Source organism: Natator depressus, chromosome 4, assembly GCF_965152275.1.
Source record: "Natator depressus isolate rNatDep1 chromosome 4, rNatDep2.hap1, whole genome shotgun sequence".
Classification (NCBI taxonomy): Eukaryota; Metazoa; Chordata; order Testudines; family Cheloniidae; genus Natator; species Natator depressus.
The window spans coordinates 94,997,942-95,010,626 of NC_134237.1; the positions used below are offsets into that span (position 1 = coordinate 94,997,942).

General features: G+C 38.7%; 1 protein-coding gene across 3 annotated transcripts in view; it reads left to right on the plus strand.

Moving 5' to 3' along the window:
• The window catches only part of ATP8A1 (ATPase phospholipid transporting 8A1), a 250,687-nt gene that overhangs the window by 225,621 nt on the left and 12,381 nt on the right, over positions 1–12,685 (plus strand). For all 3 annotated transcript variants that reach the window (XM_074951493.1, XM_074951492.1, XM_074951494.1), the window contains 2 exons: positions 8,681–8,769; positions 9,172–9,264. In XM_074951493.1, coding sequence (XP_074807594.1) covers positions 8,681–8,769; positions 9,172–9,264 — 182 coding nt within the window. The remainder of the gene's footprint in view (positions 1–8,680; positions 8,770–9,171; positions 9,265–12,685) is intronic.

Genomic DNA, 12,685 nt, shown 5'->3' on the forward strand with positions numbered 1-12,685 from the left:
TACTGCCCATAGGCTCCCAGCTCCCTGTTCTTACCAGGGAGCCCCGCTGCTCCCCAGACTCTCCACTCCCTGCCGCAGCCAGGCTTTTGGTGGAGAGCTCCGCACCCAGAGTCTGGGTGGTTCCCGGCAGGGAGCCAGGAGCTTTGGTGCAGCTACCAGGCTTCCCGCAGGGAGCCAGGAGCCTCAGGACAGCCGCTGGGCTTCCCATGGGGAGCTGGGAGCCTCAGGACAGCTGCCAGGCTCTCTGCAGGGAGCTCAGTGTGCAGCCCAGCAATTACCTGGAGACTGCTTGCTCCCCAGGAGGAGCCCGGTGGCTGCACACAGCCACAGAGCTCACAGCTGTAAAAGCGGCAAAGAGTCCTGTGGCACTTTATAGACTAACAGATATATCAGAGCATAAGCTTTCGTGGGTGAATACCCACTTCGTCGGATGCCTGTCCATGGTGGAGAGCTGAGAGCCCCTGGTGCAGCCTGGCTACTGGTGGGAAGCTGAATGTGGAGCTGAAAGCCCAGGCTCTCAGCCTCCCACACTGCCCCTCTTAAGTTGGTGAAAATGCTCCTGGTGAGGACGCGTACCACTGACAGAAGGATGGTAGTGCGGACATAAACCACTGGAGTAATTACTGTGGTGGATGTAAGTTGACCTAACATAGGTTGACTTACTTTTTTGTGTAGATGTGCCCTAAATCATCCCTAAAATGGGCAGGGAAATTATAAGGATACTCTGAGGTTGGTTGTGGACAGCTCTCAAACTGACCATCAAACTGACTGCTTTGAGGATGGTAGCAGGTTTGTGTGGCAGTGGTTACCATGGAAGAAGATCCTTCTGGGAAATTTCTGCCTCTTTCTGGGAAGATCAGGTGGCCTTTGTTAAGGCTGATAGTACGAAGAAAGCTGTCTTGACTGCAATTGGTGTCTGGATTGTTTCCTCTCAGGCTGATGAGTATAAATGCCAAAGAAAAATAATGTTGCTCCAGAGTCCTTATGTGTAACACCTAATCAGTTTTTGCACTAAGGCAGGCTACTGTCAAAGGGAAGGTCTTCAATAGTATCATTCTGAGCTGGTTCAACTATGTTATGGAATAGGTTGAACCTCATTTAAACTGATGGATATGAATACATCCTTCATGTAAAAGAGCTATGAGAGACAGTTAAGGAGATCCGCCTAAAACACGGCATCGTGGGGTCTGCCCAGACACTAACACCAAGTGGCAAAGGGTTCCACAGTGTGTTGTTTGACCAGGTAGGTGTGGGAGTCTGCCAAAGAGAGAGAGGATAGACAGAGAGTAGCCTGAACAATCATGGTGTATGACCTTAGAAGAAGCTAGGGAAAGGAATTCTAGGGCTGGGGCCGCTAAAGAGGCGTAGGACTGTAAGCAAAGAACCTATACCATGATTTTGGTTCCTCCTGTGATCAGAGGACTGGACTTTGTACATACTTTTCAAATAAATAAGATTGCATCAAAGAAATGTCCAGACTCCATTGTCAATTTCTACTTCCAACTGGAACACCTTCAGGGCCCTGAACTTTGACTAGCTGCTCAGGTCAAAAAGATGTAATGGTATTTTGGACGTCCATTGATATCCCTGAAGATTGAAGGAAGGCAGCATAATGCATGGTGACTGCTGTAGCCATTGATCTAGATCAGTGATACTCAGACCGCACTGGTTCAGGAGCCAAATTAGTGGTCAACATTACCCAAAAGAGCCACAGTAGTGTGAATTCATTGTTTCATTCAGTGTAATACCATATATTCATATTTAAATAGTATTACAGGGGAAATATTGTGTGTGTGTGTGTATAGATCGATAGATTATTCTCACAGCAAAATGACTGACCAAGTATTATTATTTTATCAACTACAATTGGTTAATAACATAGTAAAAGCATCCTGATTGGTTAATAATTAAATCACCCAGTGTTTTAATATCATGTGCTGCAAAGAGCTGCAGGAGCCACATTAAAGAGCCACTTGCAACTTGCAAGCCTCAGTTTTAGTATCACTGGTCTAGATGCAGAGTATGATGCATCAGTAGCAGCCAACAGGTAGGTTCTTCCTGTTTAGTTGAGCCTCTGCAATCAGTTATTTTAACTCTTCCCTGTAATTGGGCAGGATCTTATCCAAGAAGTCTGATACTCTGTGTTAATTAAAACAGTCATATCTAGAACTTGGTAGTTGGTATTCAGAGTTGTACATAGCAGATGAATAACTCTTCCTAACAAAAAGATCTAGATGCTTTGGCTCCTTTTTCTTAGGAGTAGATTTGAATGTTTTGGGTCTTGTTCTCGCCTGAGCTGCTATGACAACCAAGGAACCTGGTGCAAGATGGGAATAAAAATATTCAAAATCCACAGAGGGAACTTTGTGTCTCCTGTCCATCATTTTTGTAGTTGTAAGTATGGAGGCTGGAGTTTGCTATAATTGAGCCAGTTCCAGAAGGCCCTTATTGACTGGTATAGCAAGTTTTTCAGGAAGAGAAGAATATAAGATGTCCAGCAATTTGTGGGCATTTTCCTAGACTCTGTTGGGATCTCCAACACCTCCATCATTTTGCAAAGGAGATCCTGAAATGCCCTCTAGTCATCAGGTGATGTAGAGGATGGCACCACATCTTCATCAGGTGACAAAGATGATTTGTGAGCAGTTATGATTTCAGCAGGTTGGTGCTAGAGTTGCTCTTTCTCAGAAATTTGTGCTGGTGAAATCTCTGTAGCAGGAACATGAGACGTTTGTTGTTGAGGATGATCTCTAGATAATTCTTGTGGAGAAGGTGATCTTACTGTTGATACAGCAAAGAAGTTATGCCTTGTAGCATGATGAACATACCACAGTGCCTATTAAGCCCAGGAATGAAGTCCATATGGTTACTTAGTGAGTGACCAAGGAAGGGGATACTAGACAGCGGGTCCTTCCCGGAAAACCCTTAGATTACGGTGACCCTTAACTGTGGAGTCTACTGGAAAAATATGAGTCATGGAGGGGGTGCCCTAGGAGAATAAGGAAGTGAACCATGCTCACTGATATCTGAGACAGATAAGTAATAAGAATCTTCCTCTTGTAAAGGACGAGCAGCCCTCATTCAGGTCTGAAGTTTAGACTCTCAGGGAGCTTTTTAGTCAGTACCGAAGACATCCTAGTACCAATGGCTGTTGTACTGGCTCCATCAGTGTTACAAATGAAGACAGTAAAGTATATTTGGGAAGGGCTGAAATAGCCAAATCTGCCAGTACCATAATTTTTGGTACCAATGGCATCAAAACTAAGATAAAAGTCAGTATGGTCAGTACCAGAGTTGGCAGTTCTGATATAGGCAGTACCAAGAATGTCAGCACCAAGGTCAAATTGCTGGCCACCATAGAGTCATAGAAGATTAGGGTTGGAAGAGACCTCAGGAGGTCATCTAGTCCAACCCCCTGCTCAAAGCAGGACCGACCCCAACTAAATCTAAAAACTAAAGAAGTTTTCAAGGTCAGGCTTGACAAAGCCCTGGCTGGGATGATTTAGTTGGGATTGGTCCTGCTCTGGGCAGGGGGTTGAACTAGATGGCCTCCAGAAGTCCCTTCCAACTCTGTTATTCTATGATTCTATGAAATCATCCCAGCGAGGGCGTTGTCAAGCCAGACCTTAAAAACCTCAAAGGATGGAGATTCCACCACCTCCCTAGGTAACCCATTCCAGTGCTTCACCACCCTCCTAGTGAAATAGTTTTTCCTAATATCCAACCTAGACCTCCCCCACTGCAACTTGAGACCATTGCTCCTTGTTCTATCATCTGCCACCACTGAGAACAGCCTAGCTCCAGCACGGAAAGCCCCTGATGCAGTACCTTAATCGCCATATACAAGTCTGAGATAACAATGGGTATCAGAGATCTGACCCCTGAGTCCTCGCAGCTACCAGAGCAGCCATGACTCAGCCTTGAGCTGTTCTTTTTAAAAACAGCAGAAAGAGGAGACTTCTCTCTCTCTCTCTTTCTTTAAGAAGTACATTTAACGGGGTCCTCTTTCATGCTTCTTAGAGAAGAGGTTGCAAAAAGAAGAGGCAAAAGAGGCAAAAACAGGAGGTTGCAGGAGAACACCACTGGGATATCTACAGTGCAGCTGGCAATATAATGTCTAGCTGCTAAAAATAACAGTATAGCTGCAGCATTGGCCAGCCACCCATGCTGTCACCCGCCCTGGCACTCTACGCTGCTCTTTTTAGTATGCTAGCTTGATCAAAGTTAGTGTGAGTATGTCTACCCGAGCTGGAAATTACACCCCCAGCTGTAGTGTAGACATACCCTCAGAGCCCTGGATGCTGAGGGCACTTTTTGCTGAGAACTGCTCCAACTCCAGTGTATCTCGTCTCATAGGGTACATCTGTACTTCAAAAAACCAGTGGCAGAAAGTCTCGGAGCCTAGGTCAACTGATTCGGTATCGCAGGACTCCTGCTTCAGGGCTAAAAGTAGCAGTGTACATGTGCCCAGGCTCTGTGACCCTCCCCAAGTCTCAGTGCCTGGGCTCCAGGAAGGAATGTCTACACTGCTATCCTATACTATCTTATAATGAAACTATTGCAATTGCGAATGACAGGGACACAGCTAAATCGACTCCATCTCACAGCCATAGACAGTAAGAAGGAATTGAGGATTGGTTGATCATCATGCCCTGCTTATGCCCTTTGGTTGGCGGGCTTGAGGGCATGAAGGGTGAAGGTGCAGCCCAGTGGACACTGCTGGCCAAAACATTGCAATGTCAAGTGCATGGGGCACATATAGACAATCACTTGAAGAAGAACAAGGTTTGAAGGAACAAGTATCAAATGAGACCCTGAACTATTTGTGCACCAGATCTTACTCAACACCATATACCTTTTTGAATCTATATGTTTATCTGAAAATGATACTCATCTGAAAATAAAACTCATTGTATACTAATTGGGCCAGGTGGGAGAGGACACATACAGCTGTGTTTCTAATCATAGTTATGTTTATGTACCTATCTATAAATAATCCTTCAAAATACAGTTTTAAAAATAATATGTGCTGACAATATCAGATATTATTAATATTCATTAATCATGGACAAAATCCTGCAGTTTTTATTCAGTCCTTACTTGGACAAATTCTTATGCATTTCACAGGAATTTTGCTTGAGTGAGCACCTCAGGATTTTTCAGATAGCAATGGTTTTTTACTGCTTCCTTCTCCACTTGCTGACAGATTGCCTGATACTTCATTCCTGATGCTCTCCTCACCTTATTGTTGGCCTCTGCTTTGTATTGTGTACCACCAGGTTTGCGGTGGGTGGGGGGGAGGGTTGTATACATTTAATATGGTTTCTTTAGTGGAAGCTCTGTTTTCTAAGCTGTAAATATAAAGAAAGGGCTATGGAACTAACTACCAGAAAAGATAAAAATGACCTCTAACCTCACTGCATTGAGAACTAAATGCAAAACTCATCTTCGGCTTAGCTGTGCCTCAGTTAGTTCTTTAACTAGTGTGCGCGCGCGCACACACACGTACGCAAAACCCAACTATAAATTAATCAAGTTATTTCTCTGAGAAGGAAGAAAGAGGGAGAAACTGTTATTATTTCTATCCTTAAATACTCGGGAGGCATTCACATACCAGTACTACAGTGATGATAGCTAGATTAGATAAACTGAAAAGGCTTTATAAATCTTTCCACAGAATGGTTTTATTGCTCTTTCCAACTTTGTTGCCTCGCTTTTCTGATATCCTCATCCTTAAAAATGATTTGTCTGAATGTATCTGTAATGTTTCATAAATATAGTAAAGAGAGAGGGAATATTCTTATCTAATCATTTCAACCTTGATATGTAATTTTCTGATAGTACATTATCCTTCAGTGCTTTTAAAAAGTTCTGCAGGCAAGGCTTTTAATATTCTACTGAATTAAAAAGTGATATGGTAACAATCTTCAGGAATTTTTTTTCTTTAAACAAAACTCAAACAGCATCAGGAAATATTCCGTTAAAGCTACATTTATGAGCTACCTTAATTTATTTTAGAAAGTCTTAATTTTGAGAGTCAACATTTGCAGCGTATCCATGCTACTTAGACAGCAATTGTTTTCCCCCTGGGACCTGTTAGTCGTACAATTTACTAGGCTTTCTAACTCTTACTTCGGATTATTTTTGAATTCCCCTGGGAGCCACTTTTGTGGAAGATTCCATTTGGTTTCACAAGGCCTAAAGAGGAAAAAAACTTGGCATTGACCACTAATCTCACACATTAGGAACAATTTGTGAACTACGAACAGAGGCAGCCAGAGTCCATCCCCAGAACAGGCTGCTCCTGTTAGTGCCATTGTCTGTAAAGGATTGGTTTGCCATTTCCCAGATGACCTGCCTATGTGTAGAGAGATGTGAAAAGTTAGAGACAAAAATGGTTTATACAGAGTGAGGGGGGAGCTTTCTTGTACAGAAAGGAAGGAAATACCTCTGTGGGATTTTATTTTTTCCCTCTTCATCCAAAAAATACAAAGAGGCCCTCTGTCTTTAATGCGAATGTCGGCTTTAAATCTTTTAGGTTTGGATTAACTCTGCAAAAGAAAAAAAAATCTGACAGGCTTTCAAATATGACGCAGAAAAACTTTTTTTCTCAATTCGTGTTGTTCATTTGTAAAGCTAAAGGCTGGATGGACTGAATAGTAGGCGCCAGTTGTTGCTTCATTCATAGTTAGCATTACAATAGTCAGAATTAACATCCTAAGACCTACATTATCACTTTTGCTGTTTCACTAGGAAACATTTAATAGAGTGGCTAAAGCAAGTATAGTTCTTTGCTGTTACTAAACTAAACTAAAAATATTATTAAAATTAATAATATAAAGTGATTCAGATCAAATTGTGATTTTTCTCTGCCATTTTTTGTTTAGGAAAATGTTGGTCTATATAACTGTTACTTTAACGTAAACTTTCAAAGCTTTTACAAAATGTAGTTTTGATAGGCATTTCCTATTAGTATTGATTTTAAGAATTGAGCATGTCACCAAGCATGTCAAGGGTCATGTTTTGGTTATAATATCAAGTGACTTTTATGTGAATAAATTTTTCTCCGTTTTGTTACAGATATCTAAAAAGATCTTTTTGGCTGAAGTTGCGAATTGTAGTTATTTTAATCCGAGCATTATTATTCATAATTTATAAATTTGTTTATAGGAATTATTCTGGCTAAAAACTAAAGTGCTCAGGGCATCCTCAGTCACCTGTAACAGCTATTATACTTTATAAAACATGGATGTAGATAAAAAAGGTACATTTGCAGTTTGCAGCTTGGCTAAAATTTTCCAAGGAATACATGTATCTACATGCACTCTGAAAATAAATAGGGCTATATTCACTACTACATTATAATAAGACTTTGTGAAAACGACTCTCTCTTTCCAGACCGTAAGTAATGTACCACATACAGATCGGAAACAAACTGTAATTTATGTGTGCTAAAAAAAAAGAGTAGTATTTAAGCTACTTATTCAAAGTGTCTGCATTTTTCCTTTAATTGGGGTATTGCTAATATTAGTAAAATTTTGCAGTTTGTTTATTATTTCAATTAGGTGCTGCAAATTTAACCTTTAGAAGCAATTAGACTTCAAGAAATGAAATCAAAGAATTCAAATGCTGTTGTGTAGCAATGTTACTCTTAATCTCTGTGAAGTCTAATTGCATTACAAAGGCATTTTTAATACTCTAATTACAAACAACTGACAATTTATTAATCATAGATCATTTTCTTTGCAACCATAATATCTCCAATGTAGATACTTGGCATGTGTTACAAAGGCAAATTAAGATTATTTTAATGCCCTTTATACTAATTTTGCAGAAGAGTATTGCTTATTTTGTCTTTGGTTGTAACAGGTGTGCAAAAACAAGTTAATTAACATGGACAGGAGAAATTCTGGTTTCCATTCTGACAGTAAAAAGTAAAGACTAAATTATACACCTAACTAAAAGCCAAAAAGTGTGTTGGTAGTGAAGTATTTAAATTTTGCATCAATGTGCTTTATTTTAAAAACAGCTTTTGTTTAGATGTTTTGTTAAAGGATTACAGGAAAACAGGTGAAGTATATATATTTTCTCATTATTTTTGCAGTTCTGAATTATAAACAAAACATTTAAACAGTAGTCAGTTTAGTCGTAGTAGTAATGGGTGCTCCTGGGAGATGTATGACAAGATAATTGTAAGGACAAATATCTTTTTCGGTATCCATTATCTCATATTAGGGTTGACAGCAAATAGGAGTGCTATTAGAACATGTTCTCAAAGATTTAGCATTATTTTAAATTGCTATATCTTATTTTAATAATAATCTTTATTAGTATTAGAAATGGGATGGTGTTAAGATGGGTGTTAGGGGGGTTTTTTGTTTATTTTTTTTTTTATTTTTAAAGAACTGAACAGTTTGAACTTTCCATGAAGCTTTTAACATGAGTAGCATTTACCTACATATTAAGTATTTGAGGGACTTTCACCCAGGATGAGTAAGGACAACTCCTGTGAGTAAGGTTTGCAGAATGGGGCCCAGTAATTTCTATATTGCATTAGAGAGCCCAGCAAAGTTTGGATGAATTTGATTTTGATACTTTGAGCCAAGAAAATGCTAAGATGTCTAAAGGTTTTGGTATTTTTTTTTTATAACGGTATCATTTTTGTGATTTATCTATCCAGGCAGTTATGTTGTTCAGCTCTGGAGTCTTTTGGATGGGTCTGTTATGTATTCCTGTGACAGCTTTGCTTTTTGACGTAATATACAAAGTGTAAGTATAGAACTGTTAAAACTTAGAGGGAAAATTATTGTCAAGTTTTAATTTTTCTAAGTATTGGCCAGTTTAAGAAAATATAAAGAGCTTCATTGATTCTTTCAAATTATGACTCACTTTGTTTGTAGTTTACAAATCTTGCCACAATGTACCACTACTTTATTTCTTTTTAAATATTTTTGTTAATCAGAACTTTTAATTGATAACTTCTGTTGTTTGTGCTTAGCATAACAGCTGACAAAGTGTATTATTTAGTGTATTCTTTAAAATTTCTCCTTTCAGAATTTAAGTTGAAATCACTTGGCAAAAATGAATTTGTAAATTTCTATTATAGAGTCTTGAAAAAGACATATATTATGGTTTCAACAAGAGTAAATCTGAAAGCATTTCATATTGCAGAATCAAGAGATCTACTTTTAAGACACTGGTAGATGAAGTTCAGGAGTTGGAAGCAAAATCTCAAGATCCAGGGGCAGTTGTGCATGGCAAGAGGTACTGTAAAATACCTGTAGATTGATCTTTTAAAAATAATTTCTTGCTGTTGAATGTTCATAGTCACATTATACAAACTATCAAGAAATTAAGGCTCTGATCTTGCAGTAAGATGCAAGCAGACAGACACTTGCATCCACATGGATGGGGTTCTCTGCAGGTACAAGAATCCATCTGTGTGCATCTTTTTGAAAGTTCAGGGCCTAAGGAATTATTTACAGAACGTTTTCAACTGAGTTTGTTCATTTGTGGCTGAACCAAGTTCTGCCAAATTTGGCTAGTCATTGTGGATAAAACCAAATACTAACAGAACCTGGTTTTAAAATCCTGTTTTGCTGCTTTGGCAGTGTTCACAATTGAGACAAAACAAGTTAGAACTTGGTTCATTCACAGCTACATTTATAAACTTTGCCTAAGGACAACTGTTAAACTCAGTCAAAAGCCTTTCAGATTAAGGGCCTAAAGGAAAATAGCAAAATCTCTGCACAGTGTGCTGACATTAAGGAATACAAATTGATGTAACACCAATCTAAAGAACCTCTGTCTTACTTCATATATTAAATCAAGTAAAGGAAAATGCACTAGACAAACGTAAAACAGGTAAGAAATAAATCAAACTTAAATCTCCACAAAGTGCACTCCCCCGACTACTTGCACTCTTCCCAGTGCCAGGCATGTATGGTTGAAAAGGAAGAAGGAATATTATTTCAGGAGACTTGAAGAAATAAAGGCTTATTCAAAAGTTACAGAAGAATGGCAAAGAATTATACTGAAGAAGAGACAGAAAAGAACAGACCAGACCATTTTGCTGCAGTAGCAGAAAGAACGATGAAAGGAATACCTTTGCCAAGGCTCTGGGAGAGAGTAAATCAGTGTGCTTCTTTTGCTGCTGAATCTTGCAGCACTGTTCCCATCTCTACTGTGTTCCCAGACTGCTGATTTCAGTTCAGTTGTCTGGGAAACAGACACCTCTCCATCACACTGAATCTCCTTCCAGGTCCCCAGTGCTTGTTATAGCTCAGGTGAACCTCACTGTGCTTCCAGAGACTAGCAATCATTTTGCCCTATGTGAGCATGTGGTTTATATCAACTAGTGTTTTGCTGGGAAGAGTTTCATTCCTTCTCTCCAGTCAACCATATCGTCCTCAAAGTACATCTCTTGTGTCCAAAGGTATTTTCTTCTTCAGCTTCTGTTATTAGGGTAATGTTTTTACAAACAGATACATTTTCTTTTATCACTGAAGATGATCATAAATCCATAAGAGTGCTCTGGAACCATCTCACAATCTAGTTCATCTGTGAGCTTGCATTAATCTTAAGAAGGCCTCTGGAGAATACGTCAGAAAATTGTTTCACTAGCTGCAAAGACATCCTCATTGGCCCCAATCATCCTCCAGACGAGTTGTTTAGTTCTTTGGTCTAGGGATTTTTTGTTTTAATTTGGTGCCTTAATCCTGGCTGATCTTTGTATTAATATTAGGTCTGTCAAGCGATTAAAAAAATTAATCATGATTAATCATGCTAATAATAATAGAATACCATTTATTTAAATATTTTTGGATATTTTCTACATTTTCAAATATATTGATTTCAGTTACAACACAGAATACAAAATGTTCAGTGCTCACTTTATATTTATATTACAAATATTTGCACTGTAAAAAACAAGAGAAATAGTATTTTAATTCACCTAATACAAGTACTGTAGTGCAATCTCTTTATCATGAAAGTTGAACTTACAAATGTAGAATTATGTACAAAAAAATAACTGCATTCAAAAATAAAACAATGTAAAACTTTAGAGCCTACAAGTCCACTCAGTTCTACTTCAGCCAATCACTCAGACAAACAAGTTCGTTTACAATTTGCAGGAGATAATGCTGCTGTTTACAATGTTACAAAGCAGTGTGGACAGACGCGTGTTCATTTTCTTCATCTGAGTCAGATACCACCAGCAGAAGGTTGATTTGCTTTTTTGGTGGTTTGGGTTCTGTAGTTTTGCATCAGAATGTTGCTTTTTTAAGACTTCTGAAAACATGCTCCACACCTCAGATTTTGGAAGGCACTTCAGAGTCTTAAATCTTGGGTCGAGTGCTGTAGCTATCTTTAGAAAATTCACATTGGTATCTTCTTTGCATTTTGTCAGATTTGCAGTGAAAGTGTTGTTAAAACAAACAACATGTGCTGGGTCATCATCCAAGACTGCTGTAACATGAAATATATGGCAGAATGCAGGTAAAACAGAGCAGGAGACATACAATTCTCCCCCAAAGAGGTCAGTCACAAATTTAATTGACGCATTATTTTTTTAACAAGTGTCATTGGCATGGAAGCATGTCCTCTGGAATGGTTGCCGAAGCATGAAGAGGCATATGAATCTTTAGCGCATCTGGCACATAAATATCTTGTGATGCCAGCTACAACAGTGCCATGCAAACGCCAGTTCTCACTTTCAGGTGACATTGTAATTAAGAAGTGGGCAGCATTATCTCCCACAGATGTAAACAAACTTGTCTCTCTCAGAGATTGGCTGAACAGGAAGTTGGACTGAGTGGACTTGTAGGCTCTAAAGTTTTACATTCAAATCATAGAATCATAGGACTGGAAGGACCTCGAGAGGTCATCTAGTCCAGTCCCCTACACTCATGGCCTGACTGAGTATTATCTAGACCATTCCTGACAGATGTTTGTCTAATCTGCCCTTAGAAATCTCCAATGATGGAGATTCCACAGCCTCCCTAGACAGTTTATTCCAGTGCTTAACCATGTTGACAGGATGTTTTTTCTAATGTCCAATCTAAACCTCCCTTGCTGCAATTTAAGTACATTGCTTCTTGTCATGTCCTCAGAGGTTAAGAAGAACAATTCATCTCCTTCGTCCTAGTAACAACTCCTTATGTACTTGGTTTTTATGTTTTGTTTTTGAGTGCAGTTATGTAACAAAAAAAACCTATATTTTTAAGTTTCACTTTCATGATAAAGAGTTTGCACTACAGTACCTGTATGAGGTGAATTGAAAAATACTGTTTATTTTGTTTATCATTATTACAGTGCAAATATTTGTAATAAAAAAAAATAAAGTAAGCATTGTATTCTTTGTATTCTATGTTGTAATTGAAATCGATATATTTCAAAATATAGAAAAACATCCAAAAATATTTAATAAATTTCAATTGGTATTCTATTGTTTAATAGTGCAATTAATCACAATTAATTTTTTTAATCACGATTAATTTTTTTACTCACGGTTACTTTTTTGAGTTAATTGTGTGAGTTAACTGTGATTAATCGACAGCCCTAATTAATATCTACTCACATTACATGGCAAAAATGTCATTCTCTGTAGAAGAAACTCTTTATTTGAGAAAATGAAAGTCAGGAGTCTCTGATCTGGTGGACCAACCTGCTTATCTCTTCAGGG